This window comes from Lepisosteus platostomus, chromosome 4 (genome assembly GCF_059453375.1).
Source record: "Lepisosteus platostomus isolate fLepPlt1 chromosome 4, fLepPlt1.hap1, whole genome shotgun sequence".
NCBI lineage: Eukaryota > Metazoa > Chordata > Actinopteri > Semionotiformes > Lepisosteidae > Lepisosteus > Lepisosteus platostomus.
In genome coordinates, this window is record NC_142614.1 from 19,631,478 (window position 1) to 19,647,592 (window position 16,115).

Genomic DNA, 16,115 nt, shown 5'->3' on the forward strand with positions numbered 1-16,115 from the left:
AGTAATACATAAGGTGAGGTTTTTAATTGTCATGTTCTCAACTTTGAAAATACACTTTTCCCCAACTATTATCAGTGATAATATTAATTAAATCATGTTTACATTCCTTTGTCTCTGAAAATTAATCAATTCTGGGCCAGGATAATAAACTCTGAAACTGAGCTGATGAGTCTGCTTGGTGTATTAATAAACACCAGAGGGCAGTGCTTCACAATATTAGACTGTCTATGAAAAGAAACCTATCTGAGAATCCACAGGAAAACAAAAAGGCTAAGTATGATATTATAGTAGAATAATGTGCAATATATTAATCAGACTGCCTAATTACATGACTATGCAGTGTGTTAATTGAGTATTTTTAGTGTCAGAAGTTTTTACATTTTACAGGTCCGAACGTTTCCAAATCTAAGGTATTACCAAAGCTGTTTGAAATGATCAAGTGCCACCACATGTTTTTTTTTTAAATAGAACCTAATATCTGCTGTGGGTTAACAACAATAAGCTAATTATATTAATATATTAAATACCGTATAACAATATATGAACAGATATATAATAAATTATGAACAGAAATTACATCTATTAGAGCAAGTGAAGATGTCTAGTCAACATAAAACATTAAACACTTTTTGTATCATCTTTGTCATTATTTTTCTAATAACATGTTAAGTATTCTAAAAGCAGGAGCTGTACAGAGACAAATTTGCAATGGATTTTTCAGGAGTTAAGTGCCAATATATCAGTGTAACCTTGCTAATGTAATGGAAAATCTTTCAGCTCTCAAGCAGCATGTCTGACTGCCTTAGGGTATGTTAAGGAAAATGGGAAATTTTATTTCTATGTTATTTATCACATTTTGAAGTCTTCTAAGTGAGATGTGAACAAAATATTTTTTCTATATTATTGTGCACTAATTAAATTGATTAAATTGATACAATAACTAAATTTAAAATGTGTTTTTATATTTATCTAGTTTTACTCAAATATCAACAACTGAATTACAGGAAAGCCCTGTAAAGATATGATATAAAGATAATACAAGGAAGATTCAATATTACTCTGCTAAAGGTACACACAAACCACTGCAGCTGTACAATATATTGATATGAAAAATAATCCTGATGCATTTTTTGCATCTCTCAGGTTTAATGTACTGTAGGGGTTCTGTAAAAAATACAATACAGAATTTAGAGAATTTTAAGACCCCTCACCATAGTTTTGAAGCATAGTGTGCTTGCAGTAAGAACGTTGGGTTTCCAAATGTATTTAAAACATAACTTTATTTATGTTTTACCTAATGCTCAGGCCTGACCTGTAATTCTGCCCTTTGTTGTTCCTGTTTTGAGTAATCCTTGTGGTGATGGACAATGACAATGACACTATTAAGTAATCTTGTGGCCTTGAAGTCTGATAAAATAAAAAGCTGTAAATTCTAATTCACCTCTTCCGTTTTATAGGGGTAATCAAATTTCTACTACTACTCTTTAACTAGTCTTTTACTTTAACTAGTTATAAGGCAGCTGATAGGTACTGTAAATGGGAGATTTATGTTGTGCCCTCTGAGAAGCTGAATTCATATTTTTCAGCAAATGACAACATCATTGTTTTGTTGAACTGAAAGTGTAAGCAAGAGACCAGCTTTGCTGGTATAATTCAGGGTTCCTTCTACTTGTTTTGACTAATACAATATATAACACAGTACCCTATATGTGCATATACTGTATGTAATACAAAATATGTTTTATACATGATTCTCCGTGAGTATCATTACTACAGAATATACAAAAAACAGCAATATGCACTGCAATATTTTCAAATCAACACTCTACATTCTGAGTGTTTCTTCTTTAGCAGCTGTCACAGTGTGCAAATAATTTTTTTAGGAGTTCTGGATGAGTTATTGCCATTTATACCATTGATTTCATCTTGGTTTTTTCAATGTAGGCAGTCACTGTATGAGTGTATGAATACTGGTGTTCCTTCAGGTTGGCCCATGAAACTTCATCTGGAAACCAGATAATTACAATGGTCAGAATTAGAAAACGGGTCAGTTTCCTCTAACATTTTTTAAAAAGACTTCATTAATAAATGGTTCACTGGCATTTACAAGTCTTTTGTCTTGCCTGTCAGATCAGGGCTGCTTGGTGGCATCTTTTTGTTTGAATATAAACACTAACTGGTGCAGTAGCTGGTGATGTGCTCTCTATTATTGCCACCATTACAGTATGTATCTTTGGTATGGCTAGTCAGGTCATGAAAGGTAAGTAAATCTATCTGGAATGATCACCAGAAAAATAGAAATATTCCACCTTAAGCACTCTTGTAACACCTAATAATACACACAGCATAATCATGCTGACCTATGGCTTGATACATCTTAACCATATGGCATTCAGAACAGAACTAAGCAAAAAGCTTACCTCTGCTCTTTTAAAAAGACTTCAGACTCCTCCCAGGAGGCTGATTGAGTGATTGTCCAAAGTAAGAGAACAAGGCATGTAGCCACATTCCCATGCTGTTCAGTCCCTTGACCTCCCTTCCCTCCAGCCTAATCAAGTTATCAGTCACTACCAGTCACAATGTGTTATAAGCAAATGATTAAATGCCTAGTGTTTTCTACTATTCTAAAAACTGATTTTTATTAATATACCTTAATTTTGGTGAGAAGAAACCAAGTTTGCCACTTACAGTACGATTTACAGTACATCAGATCAGAATCTTTACAAACCTGTGCACAAAAAGTACTAATTAGCAGCTAATATGACACATTGTAGTAGCCATTCCAAAACATTTACCAATCAAATCTAATGAGCTCAATTGCACCTGTTCCTCATCATTGACATAGTTTGTCCTTCCCTACACATCCATGAAGTCTAAAAGACTACATATGGACTACAAAATGTAGATTTGTTTTTAGGATTTACTGTTAAATTAAAATAAAATGGACAAAATGTCATGTATAAATTAATATAAATATAGACATTACAATATATAGCTTGTTATATATATATATGTTATATACAGTAATACTGTATGTATTTTACTTTATACATCATGTTCATAAGTCTTTCCCAATAGCTGTGAAGGTACTTTGAGTTCCTTTGCGATGAGAAGAGCTATACAAATCTTACAGTTTGAACTGTTAGTGTAATTAATTATTAAGAGGACATCTTGGCACCGCATTGTTGTTCAATAGCTGATTTCATTTTAATACAAGTTGCAAGTTTACTTCAACTCATTCACCTTGGTTCAACTTGGAAGAGTTTTTTTTTGTAAGATTATAATGCTAACAGGGCACATTTCCCCTCTGTAGCTAGACCTTGCAAAATGACTGCCCTGAGGAAAGAGCTATAATTTGAAGGACAGAAATGAAGGTTCCTTGCACGGCTCATTTTCATTTTCAAATTAGAGGTTTGAGTGGTGTTATTTTTCATTGCCTTATTATTTTGTTCTCATTTCCCTCCACATAGTTTGCCAGGTTGTGATACACAGTGAGGTGTAAAATCTTCTATTAATATTTTATACATATAAATCATTAATACATAACAATGTATGAACTGCCTTATTTATCATATATGAAGTTTTATTATTCTGTGTTGAAATATTAACTTTTTATGTTTGTGGCTAATTACTCTTAAACAGCTTTGACCAAATTTGGTCAGAACCCTCTGGTAATGTGCACAGATGTTTTTAAGGATATACATGTATCTGCCAGACATAAATTCTTAAAATAAATTGTTCAGAAGTTTCTGGTCATGACACTACTGCGTATTTTCCAGTTATTTTCATAACTTTGCCTTTGAAGAACACCAGGACAGTCGAGAGACCAGGCAGGCCAACTAAAAGGGAATATAAATTTCTGATAGCTACTCTTTATAGCTTATCATATCTGTCATGTAGAATTGTTATGTCGATAGACAGCTTAAAGAAGCATAGATTTAAGAAAAGGCCCGAAGATAGACCTCCCACATGTTTGTTTAGGTTTTAGAACTCATTTGACCTCACATAATAACAGGTTGCCAGCCCCTGCCGATGACAGTTGGGACAATGAAATCAGAGGAAATACTTCCCCCAACTCGCCTACTTATGAGGACAGCTAAAGAGCCTGAGTAACCTTCAACAAAAGGATTGAGCAACGTAAGGAATTGTGGGTGTGATAGTCTTTTAAAGCATTTGTAGGATTAGTATATCATTCTCCCTCATTTACAGGCTGTTTTCTAACCCAAACCTTTGTTCTAATCTAACCTACAGGTAAATATTTTTACCTACAGTAGTTCTCAGTTGTCCAGGTTTTAAACCATTTCATCCTTGCTTAGCTTTAGTATACAGTTCTGCAAATGGCTAGGGCACTTTCCTTGCTTTGCATCTTTGAATCCACCTCCATTTATTCATTTTCTGTGTAGTCTTCAAAGAAGTCTCAAGGTGCTTCCTGCAGTTCAGAAGACATCTTTGAAGATGTTTTGTAATTAATTTTAGCAAAAACTTTTAATGGTCATCTTTGTGAGTTGTTTTTGTATGCTTATCTGGGAATTCTTCTCTTTCGTGCACTTTGAATGAGTTGAAATAAGTGTCCTGCAATTATAAATAATAAAGTAAATTGTAAGTAATGAAAATTAAACATCATCATCCAAGTTCTTTTTCCTGTATTATTTCCATTGTTTTTAGATCTTGTACAACTGAGCAAGTTATGGTAAAGGGGGTAAATATACAGTACGACAACAATTCATCATTGCTACAAAAAAATGAATGTTTCTACCATGGCACATGGACGTTGTCGGTTTTACAGACTGAAATACAATGTTTTATTCTATATAATAAAAACTATTCTGTTCTGTCACTTTCTCTTTAGATTGTTATCCAGCATACACCATTTAAATGGGTGAAACAATAAAATACCAATTTAAATGGTGTACACTGGATAGCAATGTGCTCTTATGCTAAATTTATGTTCACATTCTTTTGTGGGTTTTATATTTTAAATAATAGAAAGGGGTAGCATGCAGGAATTTTGGAGTGCATAGTCTTTTGTAAGCATTAAGAAGTTAAAAATGTATAGTGAGGAGCATTAAAAATGCAACAAATGCCATTGGATATAGCACTCATTTATTACAAATCTAATGACTCACAGTATAGTATTCAGATCCATTTATTCAATGGTCATGTGAAGCATGACAATATAAATTATTTCCTAGAAGTTTGCACATTCTAAGGAGCTAAGCAGAAAAAATGAAATATGAAAAAGGATGGCATGGTGGTGTAATGGTTAGCATTACTGCCTGGTGGCACTGGGGTGTTCAATTCCTGGGTAACTACCTGTGTGGCATTTATATGTTCTCCCTGTGCTTCTGTACTGTAGGTTACTGTTGGGTGTTCTGTTTTTTCTCCCACAGTCCAAAGACAAACCTGTAGGTTAATTGGCTTCTAGGAATATTGTCGCTGGTACAGCATGTGTGTTTTATCTGTGAATGTCCTGTGATGGACTGGTGTCCCATCCAGGGTGCAGCCTGAATATGCGTCCTTTGTTTGCCAGGATAGTTTCTGGTTAGAAAATGGGTGGATATATATGAAAAAATGTTATCAAAATTTTCAAATCAAAAAGATGCTATTCTACAATTCCATTTAATAACATACACTAGTTTCACTGAGTAAAAAAAAATGTATGAATGCCCATAATGATCAAAACTACGTACTGTAGCTGTACCATATACAGTATACACATGCTCATGTCTCCACCTAGTGGCTTAAGAGAGATTTTGAAACTGTCACATATCTAAACCTTCTCTTCAAGCTGAGCCAAAGGTTTATTAACCTATCATTGACCTTGTTACAGTCTATAGATGCTTTTTCAACTTTGTGTAAAATACTAAAAAATATTTTTAATTGTGTAATTTTTGCCTGTATGGCCCCTTATTACAGCTAACGCGCTTGCTTGTGTCAGCAAAATGAATTAATGACCGGAAAACAGAATTCTAGCTAAAATAAAAATGGAGAAAGATGCTTTGGTATACCTTTTGTACAACCAGAAACATTAAAACAGAGACTAACCTAATTTAACCCATGCTCTTCCCTTTTTTACCACACTAAATTTGTAAGAACGTTTTTTTAAGAACTGAGGTAAATCATTGTACTGGCATCCAAGAAATAGACATTTACAATGGTGAAAACATGGACATTGAACACAAAGCAAAATCAGCTTGAAATGTAAAATAAGCTATGGTTGAAGTGCAAAATATATCATGTAAACCATTATTGAATATCTCACAAGATGCTTACCAACACCTCCATCCTTAACTTGCATTCTCTCATGTCTAACACCCTAAAGCTTTAAACCTTTTTTAAGCAATTGTTTTTTTTTTAGTTTTAATCCCATTGCTGTTGATTTTCTTAGCACAGGTGCAGCCGTGAACAGTAGTGAGAGCCTCCCTCCATCCTCCTCAGTCAACGACATCTCCTCCATGTCCACTGACCAGACTCTGGCCTCTGACACAGATAGCAGCCTGGAAACCTCTGCAGGACCCCTCGGTTGTTGCAGGTGACTAGCCGCCTGCCTGCGTAACCCGATGTTCTTCAGAAGGTGAAATGCTACAGAACACGAAAAAAAAAAACAGATCAGCCTGCGTCTTCATTATAAAATAAAAAAAATAAGAGAGTGGGAAAAAAATAACAATTTCATGCAGAAATGTATATTTATTAACGTCTAGTTGCTTTGCTTATAACCTCCTTCATATGGCATTGAAAAAGTAAAAATAGCAAAAAAAAAAAGCTTAGACGGGCATCTTTCTGTAAAGTGTAAATTACTGGCTGAATACCAACAACCCTGCAAGCTTCTGTACTGATATGGCAAGGTGGGCCCCTTCTTTTGTGATTATTACAAACCTCTATAGCCCCAATGCCAGTTACTACTGTATTTATTACATTACTAAAACTAGATGTTTTGCCAGCTCCAATAACGAATTAACCCTTCTGAAATGAACATACTCATGCACTGTATGAGACTACACTGGGGAAGGTTTGTACAGCATCCCTTTGTACATATGTAATTCTGTACAGCTGATATGTAGAACAAGTGGGACTATTGGCCAGTATTGGATTAGCTGCAGACCTTGCCATATCATATCTTTGACCTTAGTTGCCCTTGCCTGTAGTCCTGCATGATTAAAATTCTAATAATATGATAAATACGTATGAAGATTTTGTTTATAAACCATGTAAGTGAAATTTGGCCAGGTCAAGAACACGAGAGTTTTGGCAACAGTTGTACCTGAGTTGCAGGGGCGAAGGTGAATTACTGTCATATAAAGAGCTCAAAAATTAATTTCCTAGCTGTTTGTGTTATATAAATCTGTTGCATTACAGTGCTGTCCTGGTTGTCACACATTTTATGCACGTCATAAGGTCCTAATGAAGTACATTCATAACACTGAAGGTTACTTTAGTTGTGTCTGTGTAACTGGGGCAACAAGTTACATTCGCCTTATATATGTTTAAGTGCGGAGAATATAGAAATGAAGAAGAAATGAACTTAGGAGTATTTACCTCATCACAGTTTTTAGTTGTTGCTAAGGTTGTAAAATACAGGCTGCAATCCTTTTTACTGTGCACTGATTTTTATTATTTTAATTTTGTTTTTATGAATGTTTCGTTACTTAGAAAGGGAAGCAAAGATACAGTGAACTACCTAGTACCAGAAATCTGGATCGCCTAATGTTTTTATTTTAATAAACTCTAAAATTGGCAAGTGCCTTTAAACATGTAGACATTTGTAACCTAAAAGAAACCACCAAAAATCACCACTGGTTAATTAAGATAAAGTGAAATGGCAATATATCTTATTGAATCTATTATTCTTCCGGATAACAAATATTATCAATAATATATTATTCATCCGGAAAGCCTTGGAAGACAGTATGTCTGATCCTCAGTGAGGTTATGTTTGGTTGTAAACTCTTTTTACATCTCTGTATGATTTCAAACATCAAGGAATAAGTCTTTTTTTTTTCCATGTCAAACTATGTCTTGTTTGTTGTCATGTGATTGCCTGCCCCATTTACCCTCGCACACAAAACCCTTGGTTGTTTTCAGATGATTGCATTTATTCAGGGTGGCACAGTGGCTAGCATTGCTTTCTTACAGCACTGGGGCCCTGGGTTCAATTCCTGGGGACCTGGGGTGCTATCTGTGTGGAACTTGTATGTTCATGTGGGTTTCCTCCCACTGCCCTGATTTCCTCCCAGTGTCCAAAGACATACTGGTAGGTTAATTTGCTTCTGTAAAACTGATGTGAGTATGCGTATACGGTATGTGCCCTGAAATGGCATCCCATCCAGAGTATATCCTGCCTTGTGCCTGTTGCTTGCCAGGTTAGACTCCTGTCTCCCCCTATGATCCTGTACTGGATAAAGTAGTTTTGAAAATGGATGGATGCATTTTTTCATGATCAAAATGTTACACCTTTCTGAATTTAAAGGAATTATCATACACGGTCCTGTATGTAATAATTCATAAAACAGTAATAGATGAGGTAATTTACTTAGTAATTTACTATTTACTCATATGTCTTTCATGCACACCAGTTAATATAATGTTGTTAAAATAAGGCATGTTTATTTATTATTAGCATTAATTGCACAGTGTATCATTCCATGAAATTTTTTAACATTACCATTATTGTTACCCTTATTAAGCCAGACGAAATGCATGCATTAAGAAATAAAAAAGCTCACCGAGTACAAAGAAAACAGTATGTATACTTTGTCATAGACATGGATGCAAACAAATGAGATTCAGGCAACGCCCATGACTTCATGTGTTCTTTGGGTTGAAGCTGTTTGGTTACATGTCGGAGAACTAGTCAAGTAGTAGACCTCTGTATGCAGTGAGTCTGTATGCTGATGGAGGGATATAAGACATTGAATGCTGGAAAAGAACCATCAATGCCTCTTTTCATACAGGGTGACATCAGTGCCACCAGTTAGGGATGGCCTTCTCTTTTCATTGTTCAGTTTCTAAGCTACTTTACTTGTCTTAGGTTCCAGTGCAGCAAAGTGTTTAATAAATTACTAGTGCTTTGTCCAAAACATCTTACATATACAGTATATGTATACCTGGGTTACTAAAGCAAGCTGTGTGAAGCACCTTGCTCATGGGTATAACCCAAGACCCATGACCTTCCATTTAGCAAGTGTCTTACTCATTAGGTTTTCAAGTACCTAATTGGTCTGACAATCTCATCCCTCTGTGCTAGAAAGACCATATACTGCATCCAATTCTCACTTTTGTCAGACTGCTATGCTTTTGTGAACTTTTTTATTTGTGTGTTTCATTCACTACTTTGGAAGTGCAGGCTAATTGTTAATATTGTTTCGATTTGAGACTCCAGAGCTTAAAGGCTATAACCTGTCCTGGATTTAACTTTAAGCTTTTGAATACTTTCAAAGAGTGATTGGCTGAACTTTTGCATTGCTTAGGCAGGTGGTGATGTAAAAAAATTCCTAAAGTCCAGCAGGACTGCTACTCTTGAGAACTGGTGTTTTACACTGTTGGCCTAGATAACGAAGGCTTGTGAATTTGTCACATTTACCCCATTCAGTTACAGGGCACACCAGTAAATGATGACCCATTCTAGATTGATGTGTGTCTGGATGATCTAACGTTCCCAGCTCTCCTGTAGGTTGCATTAACCTAGCTTTTCTGACATTTACTGTACACAAGTCAGTCCAGACCTAATTATATAAAATTAGTTTTGGCACTTTTTACACATTCTGTGCCTCTTACTATTTAAACTATTTGTAACCCTTTTTTCAGACACATCATTCAATATCATAATGAGTTATTCATCACCTGATCTGAATTGCCATTTTGGAAGAATATCAGCCCCAAACATTGGCTTGAACTTTAAGTTAAGTTAACTTTCCAAGTTATATTCTCTTATTGATATGATACTGAGACTTTGCACTCCCTTAAAAGAGTAGCTGTGAGATGGAAGCATTTCCAGAATTATAAAGTATTCAAAACTAAACTTCAGAGTTTTAACAGTACATAATAATTCAGAATCAAAATACAAGAGGCCGAACTGTCTGTATAGAATGAGCTAAATGAATGTGGTCATTTCTTTATTTTTTTCAGTATGAACTGACAATCAAATGTGTATAGATAGACCAGTAACAAGTGGAAAAAAAGAACCTTTGAAAGTTAAGATTTCACCCAAAGAGAAAAATCACCTTTTCGTATATTTTACTTAGCCGTTAATCATGTCATATAACACTGGAGCTGGACTCCAGCGTAGTACAATATGTGACACAGTGATGATATGTAGTTGCAAAGCTAAATTTGCAGAAGAATCTTGTGAAAGTGCTCTAAGGAAAAAAAAGAGCATTCATTACCAGTACCATACAATTTCACTACAGGTGGTTACATTGAAAGTGCTGAGTTTTGGTATGGTTTGTCTCCCAAGTGTGGATTGATTTTCTGTGAACAAGTTTACAAATGGCCTCTGTATAATCTTACAAGGTAATTAATAAGGAGCCTGTGCCCTGTAACTGAATTCTTCAAGTGGTATCCTATCTTGCCTTTCGAAATCTATTACATTACAAATATTCATTGAAGGAATCTGCAGTAAAGACATCTTTTCATTGGTGCAATGAAACAAGATTTGAATTAGACCTTTGGTAAAAATAAAAAAAAACACTTTTTAATCTTTAATAGATATTTTAGAGAGCATTAGTTTTAAGACATAATTTATTGTATTAAATGCATGAAGTTGCATTGAATGGTTCCTTGAGCTCACATGAATCTAAATCAACAAAAAAACATAATCTTTGATTCAGAGATTGAGGATGGCTACAGTTCAGGGCTACAGTTCAGGAGGAAAATGCTTATTACAACATTATTTTGCTGATCAGAACAACTTTCTGTGCATTTATTTTTGGTAAAATGTATGATTTCTAACACAAATTGGGGTAAAACTCTTGTTTGATAATAATCTATCTAATATAGATTGCCCATTTATGATGATAATGGATGTTAGGTGCACAGAATAAGTTGTAAAATAAAACAATATTTTAGTTTAAAGACTTTATTTTATCATTTTTTACATTAACTGTTCAATTCTTCTGATCCCTTAAACATTTACAACAATTAACAATTATTTTAATCTGTTAAAAAAGAATAGCATTGTTCTAATACATTAAAGCTATTAACACTATTTCGGGATATTAAACATTTAGAATAAGCATTATTTTTTTTGCTTATGTAGTAGTGTGAGTGCATCAAAAAGGCAATGGACTACATTTCCTGGATTTGTTTAAACCGATGACAAGGTCATGCTAATTTCAAGATTAAAACCATTTAATACAGAAAACATTTTAAAATTGTGGAGTTAAGTACATAAGATCCCCTGGCATAGTCAGACACAATCAATAGGGATCAAGGTTGACTTCATAAAGTCAACTTCTGTTTCCCTGCTGTTATTTATCCATGTCTGAGAAATGAATACTGAGAATAAAGAAGCTTTATTACTTTTAATTTGTGAGTTACAGGAAATCTTACATAGCTCTATACGGACCTTTATGAAATTAATGTTGTTTTTTCACTAGCTTCATTAAAAGGTAGCTGAGCTGATAGTGAGGTCAGATCTTCTTAGAAGCTTGGTTCAGAAATCTACAGTAGTTTTACAGCAGGCAAATTTAAACATTTCAAGCATCAGTGATGCTTAATCCTGGTTGATAGAGAAATTTGTCTTTCCCTTACATTTTTAACTTAACATTTATTTGTATAATGTTAAACACTGTATATCAAGCAAATCACATCTAATAATAGCTGTTACAGGAAACGCCATAACTCAATAAAAAAATTTTCTCCAGTGTTTAGGAATGAGACAGAGTCTGTGCTCACATGAATTACCCATCTCACATATAGATCACGACACCTCGCAGTATGACCCCTTTTCCCATTGTACGCTTTTGTGGAACGGTGAAAGGGCTGTTGAAGAAAAATGATACTTGTTAGACTGTTTAAAATAACAGATTTTTCTTTGTAGTAGATAGAGCTGTTCAGATAGACCCTGTGTGCCAAGTGTGCTGTTTATGTTGTCTGTTTTATGTCCACATTCCATAGGCTAGCAAATCAGTCTTTGGACATTCATTGTTTTTCAGTGAGCTCCAAACTTGACAGTCTAGCAATCATTTTGCATGGACAATGCTCCCAAAACGTAACTTTAGATAGACCTACATTTAAACAGAAATGTCACATAAAATATATATTTCAGCTGTACCTTATACCTTTTGCCAAATAACCTGATGAATTGTTTTACATGAATAGCCAATGTATGATTCTTGGGAACAGAACACTAAGGTTCACTGGTAAATTAACTGGAGCTGGCAAACAATTCCAATTGGACTGGAAGAATTCTTTACAAAATTGATGGCGTTCATCCTCCATTAATGAAAGACAGTGATTATTGTACCGCAGCTTTGTTGTAATTGAACCACAATGGTCTGTTACTAAGAAAACTAATGTGCTGCTGTATTATTGTATTTGCTTTAAAGAGGAGCTACTACATCCACACGATTCACAGGTCACAAGTGTCAACTTTGTATTACTTTTGTCATTATTAATGGCTAGCCTGGTTTGTCATTATTCATCCTCAGAATTGGAGTCTTGTATTAGTGAAGCTGTAGGGTTTTTCTGTTTTTAGGGGAATCCCCGACTGCCAATAAAAATACATTTTTCAAGCTTTTCAAATAATTTCCCATTGCCATGGAGGTATTTGGTTTTATAGCATAAATTAAAACTTGTTAAAACAATGTTCTTCAAGAGACAGCCCGTTCAGAACACATTGTATCCACGTGTACTGTGACAGTTATTTTTTTGCCTACTTTAGTCTGACACTCTTTTCTTTTTGTCCTCTGGGAAAGCATCTTTGTGGCATACAGTACATGGTGCTACTCTAGATTGTTTCACCTTAATTACTTCCTAAAGTTAAAACACCTCTGAAACAAAATTTGATGTTTTTTTTGGTACATTAATTAAAAAAAACCCTCTTCTTTTTTCATTGTCAAAATGTTCGCTTCAGAAGGTGATTGGAGCTTGACATTTTTATGCTTTGTTATGTCATTACATTTGTGGTAGTGATGTAGCTTTTATACAAGAAAATTTTCTATATATTTTCTTTATAGTGTCAGTTTTATTTCACAGTTTGATAATAAACATGCTGTTCAAGCAGGAAAACATCTAAATGTTGTGGCTTTATTTAAACTCTTGACTACTACAGTATAAAATCTCATTCCCCCATCCCCACACCTACTGTAGGATACCTTTCATCTTAAGTTTAGACAGACTTTCACAATTAACTCACAAAATTGTGAACATCTTCCCTCAGTATATCTACTTAAGGCACAAAACAAGTTTTAAGCTTTTTTAAGTATATTACCTCAGTTCATATTACCATAGTTGGACAGCTCTAGTATGCAAACCAGTACTTTGCTTAAATAATCAAGCATTGTTTTATTGGGGAAAAAAGCTACGCAGTGCATTTTATATCTCATTAGGCCTCCCTTTGCTAAGCCTACTGTATGTACATCAGCATTTTTCTTTACCAAATTTCATTACTTTTATAGATGAGGCAGAGTCATCTTACTAAAAAGACAGCAATACTGGCAGTGATCTAAATGGTCGAGATTCATTTTTATTATCCTCCAAGAAACATTACAGTGCAATAAACAATTGTCTACTGTGGTAGGAGTGAGGGTGGCTGCTGTTCTGACATTTGAAATTAAGTATTTAGAATCTTGTGTCAAGTCTAATTCAAAAGACATTGAAAAATAAATCAGGTGGTGTTTTTTTTCTTTCTATTCTGTTTTTTCTCCCTACTGTTAGTGAACCATTTTGTTAAGACGTAAGACTGATTTTCTGTATGTGGTTCCTACAGCAGTGCTTTGTAAGTATGCCAGTTTTTCAAGCTCCAGCTCCAGGGTAGCGTTTGAATTAAAATTTGAAAAAAAAAACGAAATGGTTAAAAAAACAACAAAAAATGTAGAAGCACTCAACATTTTAAAGGTACTGTGTATGTAAAAATAAATATATGTATGTGACTGAAAATAAAAACTTTGAACTTGGAAATGGATGTGTTCTTTTTTTAACAAATTTATTTTTTAAACATTTCTGTCCTTTTTCTTCATATCCAGATGCCTTCATATTTCTTGCACTCGCACTCACCTGATTGATACATTCACTTGTTCTGCAATGTTGTCCTTTTGGTAGGATGAAAATGTATTTATTGGCTTGTTTCTTTATTAACTGCATGTGATTTTGCTTCTTTCACCACATCCGTAGTCATTGGAACATTTTATTTTGCCCCCTCCATCTCCCCCTGTGCAAACACACACATAATCCAGGTTGCTATGTATCGAGTGAAGATTACTTTCTAGAACCTTCTTGAAGATCACAGAAAGAAAAGAAAAATACTGTAGCACTGGAGACAGGGCTTTACCACAGCGTTACAGAGCTGTCTCTAAATACTGTGTGTGTACTCCCATTTCGATGGTGATTTGTCTATGTAACCATAATCTTCACAGTTCTCTAGCTATGTTTTATATTCACATAAAACGTACTTTTAAAAATTCCCCATAACTTAATTTAGTTTATAACGTTTCTTGGGAATTTTACTTTCTAGAAGGCACCTCTAGGAAAGTGGTGTAAAGCCCACCTATGTCAAACTGGACTCTTTGGAGTCTTCTGACAGTTATGATTATAGATGGGTAACAAAGAGGACTAAAGCAAACACTAAAATTAATGGTTAGGCAGCTTCAATCATTTATTAGGTGTCAAGGCAAAAGAGCTGAAATGTTACTCCTTGGCAGATAAGGAAATAAACAATGTATGTGAAAGTCACATTTAGCCTCTATCCATATTTGTCTGTTTGGCAACAAAGCTGAAACTTCATTGTATTCCCTTCAGCAGATGCTGGGATCTTTGCTCTGCAGTGCCGTGCGATGTGTGGGTGTGGGTCCTATCTCATGTTGCTTTGATCCCTTCCAACAAAATTGTATCCATTAATCACTACAGAGGAGGCTGCCTGTAAACTGACCAAATAAAACCTGATTTTCACACTACAGTAACACTTCCAGGTCTGTGACACTTAAATATCCAGGTGTTTAAAAATGAGTTATCTTAATGTGCAAGATTTCCTTTGAGGATACTGTTTTAAACAGCTTTTTATTCACTTTATCCTTTTTTCAAACTTCAGACCAGTTTTTAAATTATTTTAAATGTAAGCACATCTCTTCTTTAATATTTCCATTTTCACTTCCATTATTACCAGACCACCATTACTGACTATTGGTGGTCAATTATTTAAGTGAATATTTTTTTACTAATCCATTACCAGTCTATCTCATATTTTACTACTTTACATTTTTTTACATTACACATCTAATTTATCTAATCTAACATCCCCACATTTCAACAGAATGTACATTAATGCTAAGTGTGTTGCTCTTTTGACTTCTATAGTAAAAAAAAATACCCCTGCTGTCAGAGTACAGCCGTACTGCAATTTTTTTATTGTTCTGAGGTTAGGTTCCATTTTGAGCTTTCATATTTATATTGCTGACATACTGTAATGTAGGTACTCACTCTTGAACATTAACAATTATTTTTCTTGCTTAGTTGGGTTTTGCTTGGTTTTTCTACTGAAAATTCACAATCCACTTACGTTTGTAGGTTAAAATCTGGAAAACCACAAGAATGTGGTCTTGTCCATTCAGATGAAATTTCACTCTAAATAGAAAAAAACCATGAAAGCCAACTATCAAAAAGTTAAAAATATGCTCATAATATTAATGGCAAAATAAATGTTTCTGAAACTGACTAAATAAAACTTACAAAATTTAATGCCCAGCATTTTTAGATGTTTGTAATAAATAAGACAAATTGATTTGAAAAACAGATAATAAATTTAAGAATGAGAAGCCCACTGCAGGATTATATTATATAACAACATATTAACTACTAAACCTATTGTCACTGAAAGTGCTAAGAGTCACACAAACACACATCTCTCTCTCTATATATATTATTAAAACAGCGTCTAGAGTAATAAAAGACAAAGGCAAAGG

At 34.3% G+C, this 16,115-nt stretch overlaps 1 protein-coding gene across 8 annotated transcripts in view; it reads left to right on the forward strand.

Moving 5' to 3' along the window:
* mapk10 (mitogen-activated protein kinase 10) overlaps positions 1–14,118 on the forward strand; it is a 105,726-nt gene extending 91,608 nt beyond the window's left edge. For 4 of the 8 annotated variants that reach the window (XM_088628888.1, XM_088628890.1, XM_088628889.1 and 1 more), the window contains one exon: positions 6,394–14,118. In XM_088628888.1, coding sequence (XP_088485014.1) covers positions 6,394–6,536 — 143 coding nt within the window. In that variant the 3' untranslated portion in view covers positions 6,537–14,118. Of the gene's footprint in view, positions 1–4,015; positions 4,138–6,388 lie in introns of all 8 variants that reach the window. The other 4 variants (XM_088628892.1, XM_088628893.1, XM_088628895.1 and 1 more) reach the window with 4 other exon arrangements.
* The last annotated feature ends 1,997 nt before the right edge of the window (positions 14,119–16,115 follow it).